Here is a 15,995-nt window from a genome sequence, read left to right as displayed (position 1 = left end):
TTCTACCCAGTTCCCACTGTTCCGTTATTATTATTATTATTATTATCTCGAAGTCAAACTTTACAATTACTGTTTTACTGCACGCATTTTTAACTATATCTGTGAATTATATTGGCTCATGATTTAAAGTTTTTGGAATTTGTGTGTAGCATGATTTAAATTATAGCACTTTGAAAATGTATTATTAAGCAATGCCTGAGTGAAAGTGATGATAACTATAGTTCATAGCATTTTGTAATATGTATAAACTATGCAGGTAGAGTGGTGGGTGCGAGGAGGCCTCTTAATACATTTGTGTGGGATTACGAATAATTAAAAGTTATTTGACTCCTATAGTTGTGCGCACACTTATGGCCACGCTGATAATCCCATTCGTGGCACCAGAAACAAATGCAAAACATGATAGAAAGATTGCAAAGAAAATGTGAGACCACCACTAGTTTCACCAACGATTTAGTGTAACATACTTTGAAATATCATTTACTTTTTAGTAAAGTTACCGATGGTAGTATATATAGAATAAGGTTAATTAGAATCCTAGTGTATACCTAGGTATATATAGTGAAGTATGAATTAAGCGTAAGATTGTGAAAATGGTGTTTATCAATTTGTGAATCAGCACATTTTCACTTCATTCGACAGCCGTTTGATACACGCTTGGGGGGAAATTGAAGAGTATGAAGCTAGAGCGCAAGAAATGTAGGTAAGACAGTGAACATTCCTTTGCTTAGGCGAGTATCCACCATTGCATGTACAAACGAATTGTCAGGCGGTGCTTTTCTGTCATGTTTTTAATAAGCTATTGTTCTAATGCGGATTATATGTTACAACGATATATTCTTGTTATAACGGTATTGTTAATCTGTACCTATTTTGTCAATACGTGATCAGAGGCGCAATAATCAAACATATAGCCTATATATAGTTAAAGAAAAAAAAACATTATTATTGACATGACATGTTGTCATGGTAAACATTATTATCTACATGATATACATGAAATAGATGGCTGTAGATGTAAATCAACGATAACTGGATACGAGTCAGGTGATTTCAAAGGATCAAATAAAAATGGTTAGTAGCTATTAAGTGATATGTTTATTGTAATAACTTGATATATCTGCGAATTAGGGCTAAAGTGGTTTTTTTATTCGCTTTATCTGGTGCCGTAAAACCGGGACCTTACCTCAAAGTTCTGAAAAGAAGTAAGGACGAGGTATATTTGCAAACGTATATCCTTTTTATGAATTTCACCGTTTTAAGAAGCGGAAAGAAAATACAAAGGATTAGAGATATGCAGAATCCTGACGTAATGGATGTACCGAGTACTTTAGTAGAAAACACACCTGAATATGGCCAGGCTAATCTTGTTAGTACGATTAGCCAACTGCTAACTGATAAGCTGGAACAAATGCAAAAGACGAATCAACAAATACAAAAATCGAACGATGAAAAGATGGAACAGATGCAAAAATGGATAGAACAAATACAAAAATCGAGCGATGAAAAGTTAGAACAAATACAAAAATCGAGCGATGAAAAGTTCGAACAATTATTGACTCAACACAAATCTCTTGCAGATAGAGTTCAGGGTATCCATGAAAATTTCGATCGGCTACAGCATAATTTGAAAGAGGATGTGCAAGTATTGATTGAAAAAGTGAATGGTACTGGTGCGAATATGAAAGTAGAACCGGAAGAAGGTCAGAAGAAGGTCGATGGACGAAATGAAAATATTGAAGAACAGGATGAAAATGAAACAACTGAACCCGTGGTGAATGGTGATGGGGAGGATGCTACAATTAAAGAAGAACCGTCATTTCCGGCCAAGGAGACCACTACCACCACTACTACTACAGGCGTATTCAAAATTGAAGTGAAAGGTCTGCCGAGATTATACAGGATAGGGGAATTGAAGAAATTGTTGACAGACGATTTGAAGTTGGAAAGCCATACTATTAGGTCACCGAAAAGAGCGAGTTCTTGGATTTATTTGATCTTCAAAACTGAAGAAGACCAACAGAAGGCAGTGAAGACCTTGAATGGATACAGTTGGAAGAAGCGAGTTCTTTCAGCCGAAGATGCCGAAACTGATCAACGTAAGCGAAAATTGGAAAAGTCTGATGATAAGGATTCTAAAAAGGCGAAAATTGAGTTACCTGTAGAAGATAGAATAAAACAGGCTACAATACCTTTGTGGGATGTTACTTATGGAGAACAGTTGAAGAAGAAGACTGAAGAAATAAAATTTTCACTCACGCGACTGACGGATTTGCTGCTGAGAAGAAATCTGGATTTAGCAGGTTGGACAGAAGAAAGAAAAGAGAAGAATGAAGGACTTGCAGATTTTCTGAGGCATTTGCCTATAGGAAAAATTAAGGATGATTTGAAAGATTATTATTCCCAAAACAGAGAAGGAAACTGTTTGAATGTAGCATCGCTCTATTTCCAGACATTCACTGAAAAGGAAGAAGGTGAGAAACCTCCATCACTGCAGCTGTTGTTCGGAAAAGAATATGTGAAAGAAACTATCTGTGACATGAGTTTCCGAGTATCTCCAGATTCTTATTTTCAAGTGAATACCTCGGGAGCCGAGCAGCTTTATACTTCCATTGCGGGAATGATTGAAGTTGACGAAGAAACTTCCTTGATAGATGTGTGTTGTGCCACTGAAGGAATTGGATTTTCTCTTGCTAAGAAATGTGCTCAAATTCTTGGCATAGAAATGTCGAGCCAGGCAGTTGAAGATGCAAGAGCCAATGCTGTAAAGAATGCCATCACAAACAGCGAGTATTTTGTTGGACGAGCTGAAGATATTTTGCCCACCATAGTGAAGAAAGTAGCTGGAAAGAAGATATTTGTTATTGTAGATCCACTTAGAGTTGGACTTCATCAGAAGTTTCAGCAACGTAATGAAAAGGTAGAGCAAGAACAGGAAAATAAGTATCAGATTAAAGTTGGAAATGGCTAAAACTAGTTGAAACTTTAGTCAACCCTGATATGATAACTAAATTAAACTTGGATAACAATTCTTAATTTATTCTCTTGTATGTTACGAGTTGTATTATGAATACTTCATTTGAATTTTATATATGCACAACATGTTATGATGTGATTAATTTATTTTATCTTTGCACTAATTTTAAGAGTTATGTTCATCTTTATTTTATCTTACGTGTTCAAAAGAGATTTGATTGTGTTAAATTGAAATCTATGACATTGATCTTAATTGAAGTTTCTAAATGTAATTATTGCCTTCTGATCTTGTTGATATTTGATGTGATGACGATCTTAATTGGAAAGAATGTTATTTGTATATGAATGTTATCGCTCGATGTAAAAAGGAATAATTAACTAGTAACTCTGCGTAAGTCATCAGTTAGTTATAATTTTGAATAGACCCATAAACAATATTTTTAATGAATCGACGTTTTTATGATATGTGATTTGTAATAAAATAAAATGTTATGAATGAATTAATATATATATATATGGAGAAAGAAGAGAAGTGAAAACTACTTATATTGATGTAATAATAATTAATACGAGGGCTATTCAAAAAGTGAATGTTTTGAAAATATCCAGGGTTCTTTCCTTCTCTGTAATACTGTTACGGAATTCCCGTTCTGGGCGACATTTTATACAACGATATATTCTTGTTATAACGGTATTGTTAATCTGTACCTATTTTGTCAATACGTGATCAGAGGCGCAATAATCAAACATATAGCCTATATATAGTTAAAGAAAAAAAAACATTATTATTGACATGACATGTTGTCATGGTAAACATTATTATCTACATGATATACATGAAATAGATGGCTGTAGATGTAAATCAACGATAACTGGATACGAGTCAGGTGATTTCAAAGGATCAAATAAAAATGGTTAGTAGCTATTAAGTGATATGTTTATTGTAATAACTTGATATATCTGCGAATTAGGGCTAAAGTGGTTTTTTTATTCGCTTTAATGTATACTGATTTTGAGCCATAATCATACAAGATGATACCATTGATACGCGCAGGATATCAGATTAGGGAAGCAACCACACATTGGTCAGGTTTGCGAGAAGTGGGGTAAATTGTATCTTGCTTTTCGTAAATACGTAAAGCAGGGCCTAGGAAAATTCAGAAAGACTGGGAGAGTGAGTCCATTGAATGTCTGCTTCCAAACCAATGTGAAAACATACGTGAAATAAAGTTTTCGTAGATATGAATTAATATTCACGTTCCCTAATTATATATTCAAATTATTGTAAATCAAATACTTTCTCTGTCTAATATTGAAGATTGCAGTAAAGTAACAATTGACTTAAAGTGCTGTGAATTAGAATAGGGTCTTTGGAAAATTGTTCATTAACTCGTTGAAAAGTAATCACTTAACTATAATATTTGTCTGTGTATATATATCTATATATATATATATTAATTGAAAATGAAAAATGAAATGAAATATTTAGTTTTACGTGCTACGATTATGCACCGAGGCCAAGGGAGATAGTGATGATGAAAAATCTAAGAAATGGTGGAATGAATAAAGTGGGAGGAAACTGGAGAACCAGAAGAAAACCCATGCATATGGTGCTTGTGTACCACAAAGCTCACTTGTCGCGAGCTGGGATCGAACCAGAAACCTCACGCACCAGAGGTGAACGCTCTACCACTGATCCACCGCGGCCCCTTTTTACAAATTGTTAATCCGTATAGGTGATATCTAGTAATCCAAATAGTTTGGGTATTGTTAAAATAATAATATGAAGTACATGGTCCTGAGTAATTTTAAAATCATATGTTATTTAAATTTGTGCCTCATTCTTCAAAATCTGTATCAGGATCTTCAAAATAGAAATTATTGAAGTGTCATACGAAAGTCTTCATGATAAGGCTCTTCGCTAAGCGCAGGCCCGCTTTTTAAAAATTTTATTGAAGTTTTATCTCTTGTACTTGTGATATATTACTACGGTATATATTAAAGAACATGTTTTTAAAGAAAATTACTAGTCATAATTTTTCAAAGTGGATGAAAGGTAAAGGATTCTATGATGTACGAATTTTATTTTTCCTTATCGAGATATGCAATTGAAAACATCGAACGCAATATATGTATAATAATGTCCAGTGTTCACTTTGGTTAAATTTTAAAATTTATTTATTTATTTAAGTTATATGTTCCAAAGCTACAATAAGCAGTATTTATACTTAGTATTTGTGTATTTTACCTAATTGACGGACGGACTATACCTAAATGGAATTGCTAGTGTTTACCTCATTTACTCCTTATATTGTAGGTTACTAAAACTGATAAACGAAATTAATATTTTTAGGATGTAAGTAGTTAAGAATATTTACTATATAATTAGATACAATGATGAAGATGGAGGAAATGAAAGCTTTGCTTTAAGCATTTGTATACATGAATTGATGATTTATTGTATTCTGTCTGCTGAAGTAAGTAATACTTGCAAAGATATTTCTATATCATTTCTTAATATCAACCAGATACAGTTAATATGGTCTGGCTTTTTTGCCCCCTTGTTTCTTATTACCTTCTTGGCGAGGAACTCGCTCAGGGAGGTGTGTTGTATGTGCAATAACTAATAATTGTGTCTGAGCAGTTATTGCATTTAGATTATTATTATTTTGGCAGACGTTTTTAATGTCACTTAATTGTGTTATGGTGCTATGCAGGACCGGATCCAGGATTTTCTGAAGGGGGTGCACCAACAACTATGAGTACATCTAAATCAACTTTAATTTTTTTTTTTTTAAATGCCTTTAGGCATCTGTGATGTGTATGAAGAACTGACTTAAACTATTGTGTTTAGCAAAACCGCTTTCTTTTAAGTCCGAAATGAAAACATGACATGAAATTTTACGAAAGTATTGGTATTTCCACTGCTAGTTTCTCACTTTAGATAGTGTATATTCGGAACGGAGGGGGTGCACGTGCTGCGGTGCGCACCCCTAAATCCGGCCCTGGTGCTATTCCTTTCGTGAATGAATGAATTTTATGACCATGAATGTTTCTGATTTGTTTGTTTCGAGTCATAGTTTGAGGTCAGACTTCAGTTCTGTGATTAATATGTAAGTTAGTTTGCAGTAGAATCTGCCTATATGGCGTCTTTTCAGTCCCTGATCTGTAAGCTCTCGAAGGAGGCGTAACTCATGAACATACGGTAATTGTGGAGTACTGTAAATCAAGAAAACCGGCTAAATGTAATGGCTGTGTTTCGAGAAATTTAATTTGCTTTAGGTATAATTATATATTATGTTCAGAAATAAAATCTTTTAGTTTTTACGTCCCACAGTTATGCCGGCTAGACTAAATGAAACTGATTATGAGAAATGAATGAAATGGTAATATGAAGAAAGTGGGAGGAAACGGGAGAACCCAGCACACGGTGTTTGTCCAACACAAAGTTCACTTGGCGCGAGCGAAAATCGAACGAGTAACACCACGCAACTTCCCTAACAGAGATTATTTTTCCGTCATTTAAGTTTTGAAACCCGTGCAGAAATAATTGTATGTGTGACCACAAAAATCCGTTCATTGTGTAATACACACCTCGTTTTGAAACCTCTTACCTGGAAGTAAGTGCTCCAAATGGCTAAATGGTTAAATTGGAAACAGGTTTTCTAAATATGAGGGAGATCCGTACTATCATATCTTACTTCTGTAATGTTAGGAACTTTGACACATGAGACAAGTGTTATCATGAAGTATAACAACACAACGGTTATTTGACAATGTTACTGTTGCTGGTTCAATTGTTGGCTAATAATTTGCAATTCAGCACGATAACTGTCCCAACTTCTGCTATCACTGTATCTGAGGACGATGGTTCCAGCTGAAGAACATTATACGTGGAAAAGCTCATTTTTGGGAATAGAGGGGTGGCTTTGGGAAATACTCTGGACGTTTAACATCCTACTGACTAGGGTTGGCAAAAACCATGGTATTTATTAAAAAAAAAAAAGTTTTTTTGGGTTTAAACCAGATTTTTATTTTATTTATTTATTTATTTTGTTTCAATGTATTTATATCACATATGAACAGAAATAAGCTTGTTTCGCCTTGGTGTTGGTATGCAACAACCGGGTTATGCTGGAAGGGGTCACATAAACTTAAAGCGGAATCCAAACCGCTTCTCGGCTTACATCCAAGAGAAATTGTCCTCCATTTGATCTCGAAACCGGGACTAATTGACCACAAATGCGATACGTTTGTCGACTCACTCACGTAGGACTCCTGATAAAAATACGTTGACTTGGTAATATAATCGTCAAAGGTCATTAGGACCGAAGGACAAAAATATAAACAATTGCACAATTGGAACCATTATACTGAATTACATGCACAATTTCAAAGTACTACAGAGTACAGAAGAATTAATTTAGTCCAAGTCAGTTTACTATGACTTTTATTAGTCCAAGTTAAAGAAATATAACGACTTACTTTGCATATCAGGTAGAAAAGTGAATAAAGATACGAATTATTTGAGTCCACTTTGGCTCTGACCCATTTATACATAAATAATTACCAAAGATTTTCGTTATTTCAATAATTGCCTCCAGTGGGTTTTGTATGACCCCTTCCCAAAAAAGTACGGCATTTCGATGTATTTTATCAATAGTAAACATTATTAAAACGAAACAATGTTTAGAATTTTCTATTTGTTGCATAACAATAATAACAAACTATAAAAAAAATCACAAAAGAAACATCCATAAAGTTACATAAAAAAAGTTGCTTTTGTAATATAATCTCTTTGAGTAAAGAATAGGGAATTTAGGTATGAATATAGTACGAATAATATATGGGAGTGAAATGTGATAACCCACAATTGTGTTCATCAAGATTTTACGAATAGTTACACTTTTACGAACATTTTTTGAAAAAAAAGTCACCTTGGTTTAAACCAGCCAACCCTGCTACTGACTTTATTTATCTCACGTTTGATGACTGGTGACAGCCTTACACTTAATCTCTTCCTAAGAATTAGTGCGAAGAAAATTTGGTGGTACGGCCTCTTGCATTTGAGCCTGGTCATGGGCGATCACATATCAAACTTGGACTTGCTTCCGCCTGTAAACACCATTATTAATTGCTCAAAGAAAGCTAAGTACATGTTACAGACTTCTTTTTAGTTTCGCACGACGAAAGCCGCGAAGAAAATATAGTGATCGTGAAGAAGATCAAATTCGAGATTTCGGCGTTTTACACGTTTCATAGCCCTTGCGTGACGAAAAGAAGATTTTTGTATCTGTTCTTTCGCCTCGGTGTATGTATACTCACCTGTTATCCATTTCATAAAGATAGGCCCCTGACTTCGCGGTGCTGCTCTAACGTTCACTCAAAACATACTACATTGTCGTATTTCGTTGGAAGTGCTGGAATGTTGTCTTTTCAATACTTAAGACATACAAATTTTCTTTGTACTATATAGTGAGGAAAATATAGAAATTAATGAAAAAAGTGGATATTTTATAGTACTTTTTTAATAAATTAATGTCCATAGGAATATATATCGGGAACGAGATCACATTAAATAATTTCCTGTGCACGATATGTGGATGCATCAATTAACTGTAAGTTCTGGAAAGTTCAATTTTCATCACTTGATACTTTTTGTGTAATTAAAATAAATGTATGGCACTCTGGTCTCCTTTACCGCGTAGGTAGAGAAACGTACAAAACACAGTTCGAAAATTTGGAACTATAGTGTTCCAAATATTCGAAACGATTAATGAAAAGGGTTTATTTGGTAGAGGCTTTATTTTTTAAAAAATGTTTATTCCAACATATTCTGTGCGGTAAGCGAAGAGCCATGTTGCAGGCCAGCCTTTAAATTCCCCGTGTTTATATGAAGAAACCGTATACAGTAACTGGAAGTGCGGCAGCGCTGTACTGATCACCCTCGTGCTGTGTTGTCGCGTTCAGGAAATTTGCAGCCTACAGTCTACTTCATAAGAATGTAATAGGAAAAAAGTATTTAAGATCTCCATGTTTCACAACATTTTAAAAATAATAACAATGGATGTATGTAACTCCATGTAAGATCGAAATAAAGCGTTGAAGTAACTCATCCACTAAACGATGGGCACTTTCTCAGCAACACATCTCTGTCGCACGACCACGATTAAAACACTCGTTGAGTCCAGGTGTTCTATATATTCAACGAGCTCTACACACACGTTGAGTCCGAACATTGTGTATATACACATGCAATGGGACATTTGAAAATAAAAGGGAAAAAGGACATGTAGTCTTGGCAATCACGTATTCACCAAAGTTGTTCTGCGATCAATTCCCCTGCCGAATGTAACAAGGAAATACAGGTTCTTTGTTTTCTTTCAACGAAAGAAAACAATATGCAATGTGTAGGTGAGGAGTGCTGTTTTTGTGTCTTATCACCTACTGTAAAGCAGGTCACACTGATAACGTTTCCAACACTTCACTTCGGTTCGTAGACGTCAAAAACTTACATGCACACTCGTGCTTTTTTTTATTGAAAAAAAAAAAAAATGGATATTCTTTCTATGAACGGCAGTATTACAGAAGGAAGAGGCAAAATTTTGAGCGATAATGAAATTGCAGAACTGATCAATGACTCCGATTCAGACGGTTATGAGTTAGATAGTAATGACACTGATTATTCTGTACTCAGTGGTGTATCCGGGAACGAACAAAATAGTAACTCAATTTTGAGTGAATCTGAGGTTGCGCCGGGAAAGAAAAATGCGTCGTTCCTATTTGAAGGCAGATTCTGATGTAGCTTAGAGCGATAAAATTCGAGTAAAAAGTAAATGCAAAACCCTGTTTAGTGGTGACCCGAGGATTGATCAAAACGCCGGGCTATCTACAGATCCCCATATAAAGTTTTTTTTTTTTTTTTTTTTTTTTTTCGATGTAGTTTAATAGTAGAAATCTGAAAACAGATTTTCTGTGAATTCAATATTACATATCAGCTACATATGTATCAATATTACATGCTTCTTTTCCCCAACAAGGTATTAATAATGCGATTGAGAAAATAAATACTGAGTTAAACAAAATCAGCGACTGGTCTACGGCTCATGGGTTAAAATTAAATGCAACAAAATCGCAGTGCATCTTAATTGGCTCCCCAAGAATTCTTTCTTCTATTAATATCTATCAGCTCCCAAATATAAAATTTTCCAATACTGTTATTCCATTCTCTACAACTGTCAAAAATTTGAGAGTCATAATAAATCAAAATCTCTCCTGGTCAGATCAAATAAATGGAGTTTGTAAGAGAGCATTTGGTGCCCTACATACGTTAAATCGACTAAGAAATTTCTTACCAATATCTTTGAAGATCAAACTTGTCAAGGTACTGGTGTTCCCACATCTTGACTATTGCGACTCAGTCTATTCTGACCTAACAGAAAATCAATCAAAGCGCTTGCAAAGAGTGCAAAATGCCTGCATTAGATTTATTTTCAATATAACTTACAGGGAACATCTGACATCTTTTAATAAAAAACTGTCATGGCTGACGTTAGTTGGAAGAAGAAATTTACATAATCTTACCCTATTGTACAAAATACTTACTACGTCAGAACCATCGTATCTAGCCCGTAGATTTTTATATTTATCAGACTTTCATACTAGAAGCACAAGATCACAAGATAATTTCTTGCTCTTCAGACCCAGTCACAATTCTGATTCATACTCAAAATCCTTCACAGTAAGTACTACACGCCTCTGGAACAGTTTACCTCAATTAATACACAACGTTTCCACAGTTGCCATATTTAAAAAATCTGTAAATTCCCTTCTCTTAAGTAAAGATAAGGATACTGGTAGCACATGAGGCATCTTCGTTTTACCAGATTATTAATACCCCACATATGAACACACAACCAATAGGTAACCCATGTTAATTTGTACAGCTTATATATTCATACTTCTAGTACCGCTATATGCAATATGCAATTTTAGGTTTCTCCATGTTATTTTTGTTTCCTCTATTGTATATTATTTTTCAATTTTTGTTTTTGAAGTGCTTAACCATTTTTTTTCACTTAAGTAGTATATTGTTTTTTTATGTGGTTCAATACTTTTCTTTTGTAATTGTTAATATTTTCTATATATTGGTGTTTTTTTTTTAAAAAAATATATATAATGTATGCACGTGGTTAAGTGCTCGGAGAAGGCTTCAGAGCCTTAACTTCGCCACGTAAAAGAAGTCATAAATAAATAAACTAAGATTGAATCATATAATAAACTTTGTGAGTATATTTGTTTCTGTGCAAGTGTATTTGGTACTGCGTGCACTAAGTGAAAAAAATAACTGGCAAAAAGCAACAAGCTTTCGAGGACCATCACATGCAATCCGAACAAGATAAACAGTTCGTTTTTCTAATTTTAAACTATTGTTACGTTTACTGTATATCCTGTTAATTTCTAAGAAATTGGTTAAAAATCTGTGGAGATATGACATTTTAAAAATACTCTAAAAAGTGCCGGACACTGTGCGTGACAAGTTTAAATACCCGACGGGCTGTGTGTTGCGCCAGGAAAATGTGGCAACTTAGCACTCCATATAAACTGCGATAGCGAAAGACGAAGAGCAGGAAAAATCATAATGTCATATTTGTCATTGTTTACCTTTTTTAAAAAAAAATCGAAACAGTGGTTGTAAAAGGTACTTTATGATTTTTTTTTTCTTTCTTCAGATTGATATTACACCGCAGCAATTCAGAGATAATGATGTCTCACTTTCTACTGAATAACAAGAAAATTACTAAGTGTTGAGTAATGAAATGTTCAGAATTTACAGGAAATAGATGCACCTACATATTATGCATAGGAAGCTATTTCACGTGATCTCGATTCCAATATATAGTCCTATAAACATTGATCAATCAAAAATGTACGATAAAATACGCACTTTTTCATTATTTTTTTCTCTACACAGTACAAAGAAAATTCGTATGTCTTAAGTATTGGAAAGACAACATTCCAGCAATTCCAACGAGGTAAGATAATGCAATGTGAGTTTTTTTGAGTGAACATGAGGGCAGCACCTCGAAGTCAGAGGCCTATCTTTTTGAAATGGATGTAGAGGCCATATCGTTCAATGTATCGAAACCAAACTTGAGCTTTTTTATGATTTTCCTATGGGTGTTTTCGAATTGTTTTTTCCCCTTAAATAATGGTAGTTTACGGAAGGATGAAAATAAAAAATTCCAGTTTTATCGAATGGCTCTAACGGTTTTCATATTTCATAAATCGATGTTCCACTAATAACTTTATAATATGATTTAAATAATTCTTCTGGGAAACATCCAGAAGGAGTGGCTTACTCGTATGATTTTTGGCCAATTTTCACAAATACGACTCGGGCAAGTTCGTTCATACTAGCAGTATTTACTAATTAAAGCTATAGGGTAATATTTACATAACTATTAGTAGGACCTACCATTGAACCATGGAGAATATCCTAATATCCTATTTTTCGCGAACTATCTCGATCAGCTTTGTGATTTTGGTCACCACATCATTCGCTTCTAAAAATTGATATTCAGTTTTAGTCATTATTGATCTTGTTGCCCTGTATTCTTACATTTATTTTACAGGGTAAACCTCTCAGCGTCATTGGAACGAGGGTAGAGTGAGAAAAATGTTCCACCGGACGCGTGCTGGCCTGTTCGGTGCAGACACCTTACCGACTGGGCTACTGCGGCTGTTATTTCTCAGAGATCCATCATAATATTGGCCTCCCGTCTGCGCCCAGGTTTTCCAAATTGTCTTTCTTCCGATTGGACTTGGAGTTAAAACTTTGAAAGCGTTTCTACTTTCTTCTATTCGGGAGCATTACCTGCCCACCTGAACCTCTTAGACGTAATGATCCTAACGATGTTAGGTAAACGGCATAAATTATAAGGTTCTTCATTATGAAATTTTATCATTTCCGTCCTTCTTCGGGCCAAGTATTCGCCTCGGGATTTTATTTTCAAATATTTTCAGTCTTTCCCCAAAGTAAGTGACCATGTTTCGCAACAATACAGCACAACAGTTATAATTACCGTTCTATATACGAAGCATTCGGAGTAATAAGAACGAAATTTTGTTTCCTGAAAATCCCTCTTATTAGTGCACTCTGAATGAGCGAAATCGCATTTATTTTGGAACTATATTTCCTAAGAGGAAGACGGAAGGACTTCCACAATCTATAAATATAGATAAGAAAACTACAGTTCGGTATTATTACTCGAACACTTAATATATTATAATGTCCTAGCATTAAGATTGCACGTATCGTTTGTTGAATCACCCGTACATCTGGATCGCCTCATGTGTATATGTGTAAGGGTACAAAAAGAAGAAAAAAGCCCCCCTTCCTTAAAATTAACCATATGAACGTCCATGATTGTTGATAAATGTTCGGAAGCAGTTAAGTTTTTGGCATTCCGCGAGTTTTCTGTTCTTTGCGGTTCTTTTGTGCTAAAATCCCATTCTAGTAGTTTTCTAGTACTTTATTTTTTGGAGAAAATATTTATGGTAAAGCGATCCCTCTTGGATTAGGGTTACATTCTATCCTTTGGTGCGCAAGGCCTGTCTTCTGTTTGCAGTTGGGAACCAATGTGATTAGAATTTTACATTAAATTGTGGGGCCACATCCCATATAACCTGCTTGGGGAAAAGCAACATATAAGTGCTAAAGAGAATACGAAAACTTACGATACAATAACTGATATGTAAAAGATTCCGATCATATTTTAATTTTCAGAAAAGAGAAAAAAAACAATGATATCATATATTTCTTGTATAGTACATATTTCAAGTCGGAACAAAATTGTGCAGTAATTTATGACTAGTAATTTTCACATGTAAAGAAGTTTCGGAAAAATATTTTCATTCTTCTAGATTACACTGAATGTGGCAGTTTAAATTTCAAAGTTGTTATTTATCCGATCCAATCCATGATATACGTTGTGCGAACGTGTGAAGATTCGTTGTTGCTGTGTGAAACTTACTGAGCTACAAACCCGAGTAGTGGCTGACATTCCGCTGTAATAGTAGGCCCTGCCTTTCATGTGTTCTGCATGGTACCAAAATTACTTAATTATATATTTCTTCTGGCCTCCGTAATATGCAGGTTTTACGAAAGGCTTCTGAAATTTTAAGAATTCGAGAATTGAGTGAATTTTTAAAGATATTAATAACTTGAACTTCGTTTGAACTAGAATCGGATGATTTGATTTGATTCCCAGTTCAACGTCCCTTTCAGCAGCGAGTCTATGTGAGACGTGGATCTATAGCTTAACGTGGGATCCGAACCACATGAGCTCCCGCGGGAGTCGAACCTGGGTCTCCCACACCATACAACCGGATAACAATCATATTGAAAGTATTCCTATGAAGTTGGTTATTTTGCCGAGTTTTAGCGAATTATAAAACTCAGTGCCATGATACAATTGATTTACATGAAATAATTGGGAACAGATTTGAGAACTCGGAGCGTCAATTCGTAGTACAAACTATGGTATTTCAAATCAGCGAAAGGACCACGGTGGCTCAGTGGTAGAGCGTTCACCTCTGGTGTATGGGTTCCCGGGTTCAAACCCTGCTCCCGCCAAGTGAACTTTGTGGTGGGCACACACCGTGTGCGTGGGTTTCTTCGGGGTTCTCCCGTTTCCTCTCACTTTCTTCATTCCACCATTTCATTCATTGCTCATCATCACCGTCTCCTTTAGCCTAGCCGGCATAATCGTGGGATGTAAAACTCGAAAATTTCATTTCATTTCATTTCAAATTAGCGAAATGAGGTTTGTTACAGACAGACTATAGTAAACTGGAACTTCCAGTGTGTGGTGTGAAATTTTGGGTAATGGGATGAAGCATATGACCTTGCAGTAAACCTTATACACGCACAATTGGTCTACAGTTATCCAGATGGCACAGAGCAGGCTCATACTATTTTACATCTTACGAATGAATCCTGCTCCAGCGAACTATCCCGCTGAACAGAGTTGGCAAAAACCATGTTTTTTATTGAGGAAAAAAAAACTTTTTTTGTTTAAATATTTTGCTCTATGTATTTATATCACATATGGACAGAAATAAGTTTGTTTCACCTTGGTGTTATGCAACAACCGGGTTATGCTGGAAGGGGTTACATACGCTTAAAGCGGAGTTCAAATCGTTTCTCGACTGACATCCGAAACAAATTGTCCTCCATTTGAACTCGAAACCGGGACTAATTGTCCACAAATGCGATACGTCTGCCGACTCACTCACGAAGGACTCCTGATACGCTGTACTGATCTTTACATACTTTTAATATAATTGTCTAATTGTCAAGAGTCATTTCAGAAGGACAAAAAGATAAACAGTTGCACAAGTGAAACCATTATACAGAATTACATATGGACAATTTCAAAATACTGCAGAGTACAGAAGAACTAATTAAGTCCAAGTTAGTTCATTACGACTTTTATTAGTCCAAGTTAAAGAAATACGACGACTTCATTTGCATATCAGTAAGGAAAATGGATAAAAAATACGAATTATTTGAATCCACTTTGGCTCTGACCCATTTATACATAAATAGATACCAAAGACACTTCTGATTTCAATAAATGCCTATCGTGGGGTTTGTATGTCCCCCTCCCTCAAAAAAGTACGGCATTTCGATATATTTTAGCAATAGTAAACATTATTAAAACGAAACAATATTTAGAATTTTTCTTTGATTGCAATTGCATAACAATAATAAACTATATAAAAAATCACAAAAGAAACATTCATAAACTTATAAAAATTACAAAAGTTGCTTTGGTAGTATAATCTCTTTGAGTAATGAATGGGGAATTTAGGTCTGAATATAATACGAATAATATACGGGAGTGGAACGTGATAACCCACAAATGTGTGTTCATCAAAATTTTACAAACACACACTTTTCCGAACATTTTTCGTTTTTTTGGTTTAAACCAGTTTTTCTTTCTTTCTTTCTT

General features: G+C 34.9%; 2 protein-coding genes across 5 annotated transcripts in view; both read left to right on the top strand.

Moving 5' to 3' along the window:
- LOC145688390 (E3 ubiquitin-protein ligase SIAH1A-like) overlaps nt 1-15,995 on the top strand; it is a 78,989-nt gene that overhangs the window by 6,664 nt on the left and 56,330 nt on the right. The window lies entirely within an intron of this gene.
- LOC145687407 (tRNA (uracil-5-)-methyltransferase homolog A-like) lies at nt 1,682-2,971 on the top strand. Its single transcript, XM_081760864.1, has one exon. The coding sequence runs from the start codon at nt 1,682-1,684 to the stop codon at nt 2,969-2,971; it is 1,290 nt and encodes a 429-aa protein (XP_081616990.1).

This window comes from Thermobia domestica, chromosome 6 (assembly GCF_964235325.1).
Source record: "Thermobia domestica chromosome 6, izTheDome1.hap1.1, whole genome shotgun sequence".
NCBI lineage: Eukaryota > Metazoa > Arthropoda > Insecta > Zygentoma > Lepismatidae > Thermobia > Thermobia domestica.
Note: the sequence above shows the minus strand (reverse complement) of the source record. Positions and strands in the feature narration are given on the sequence as shown.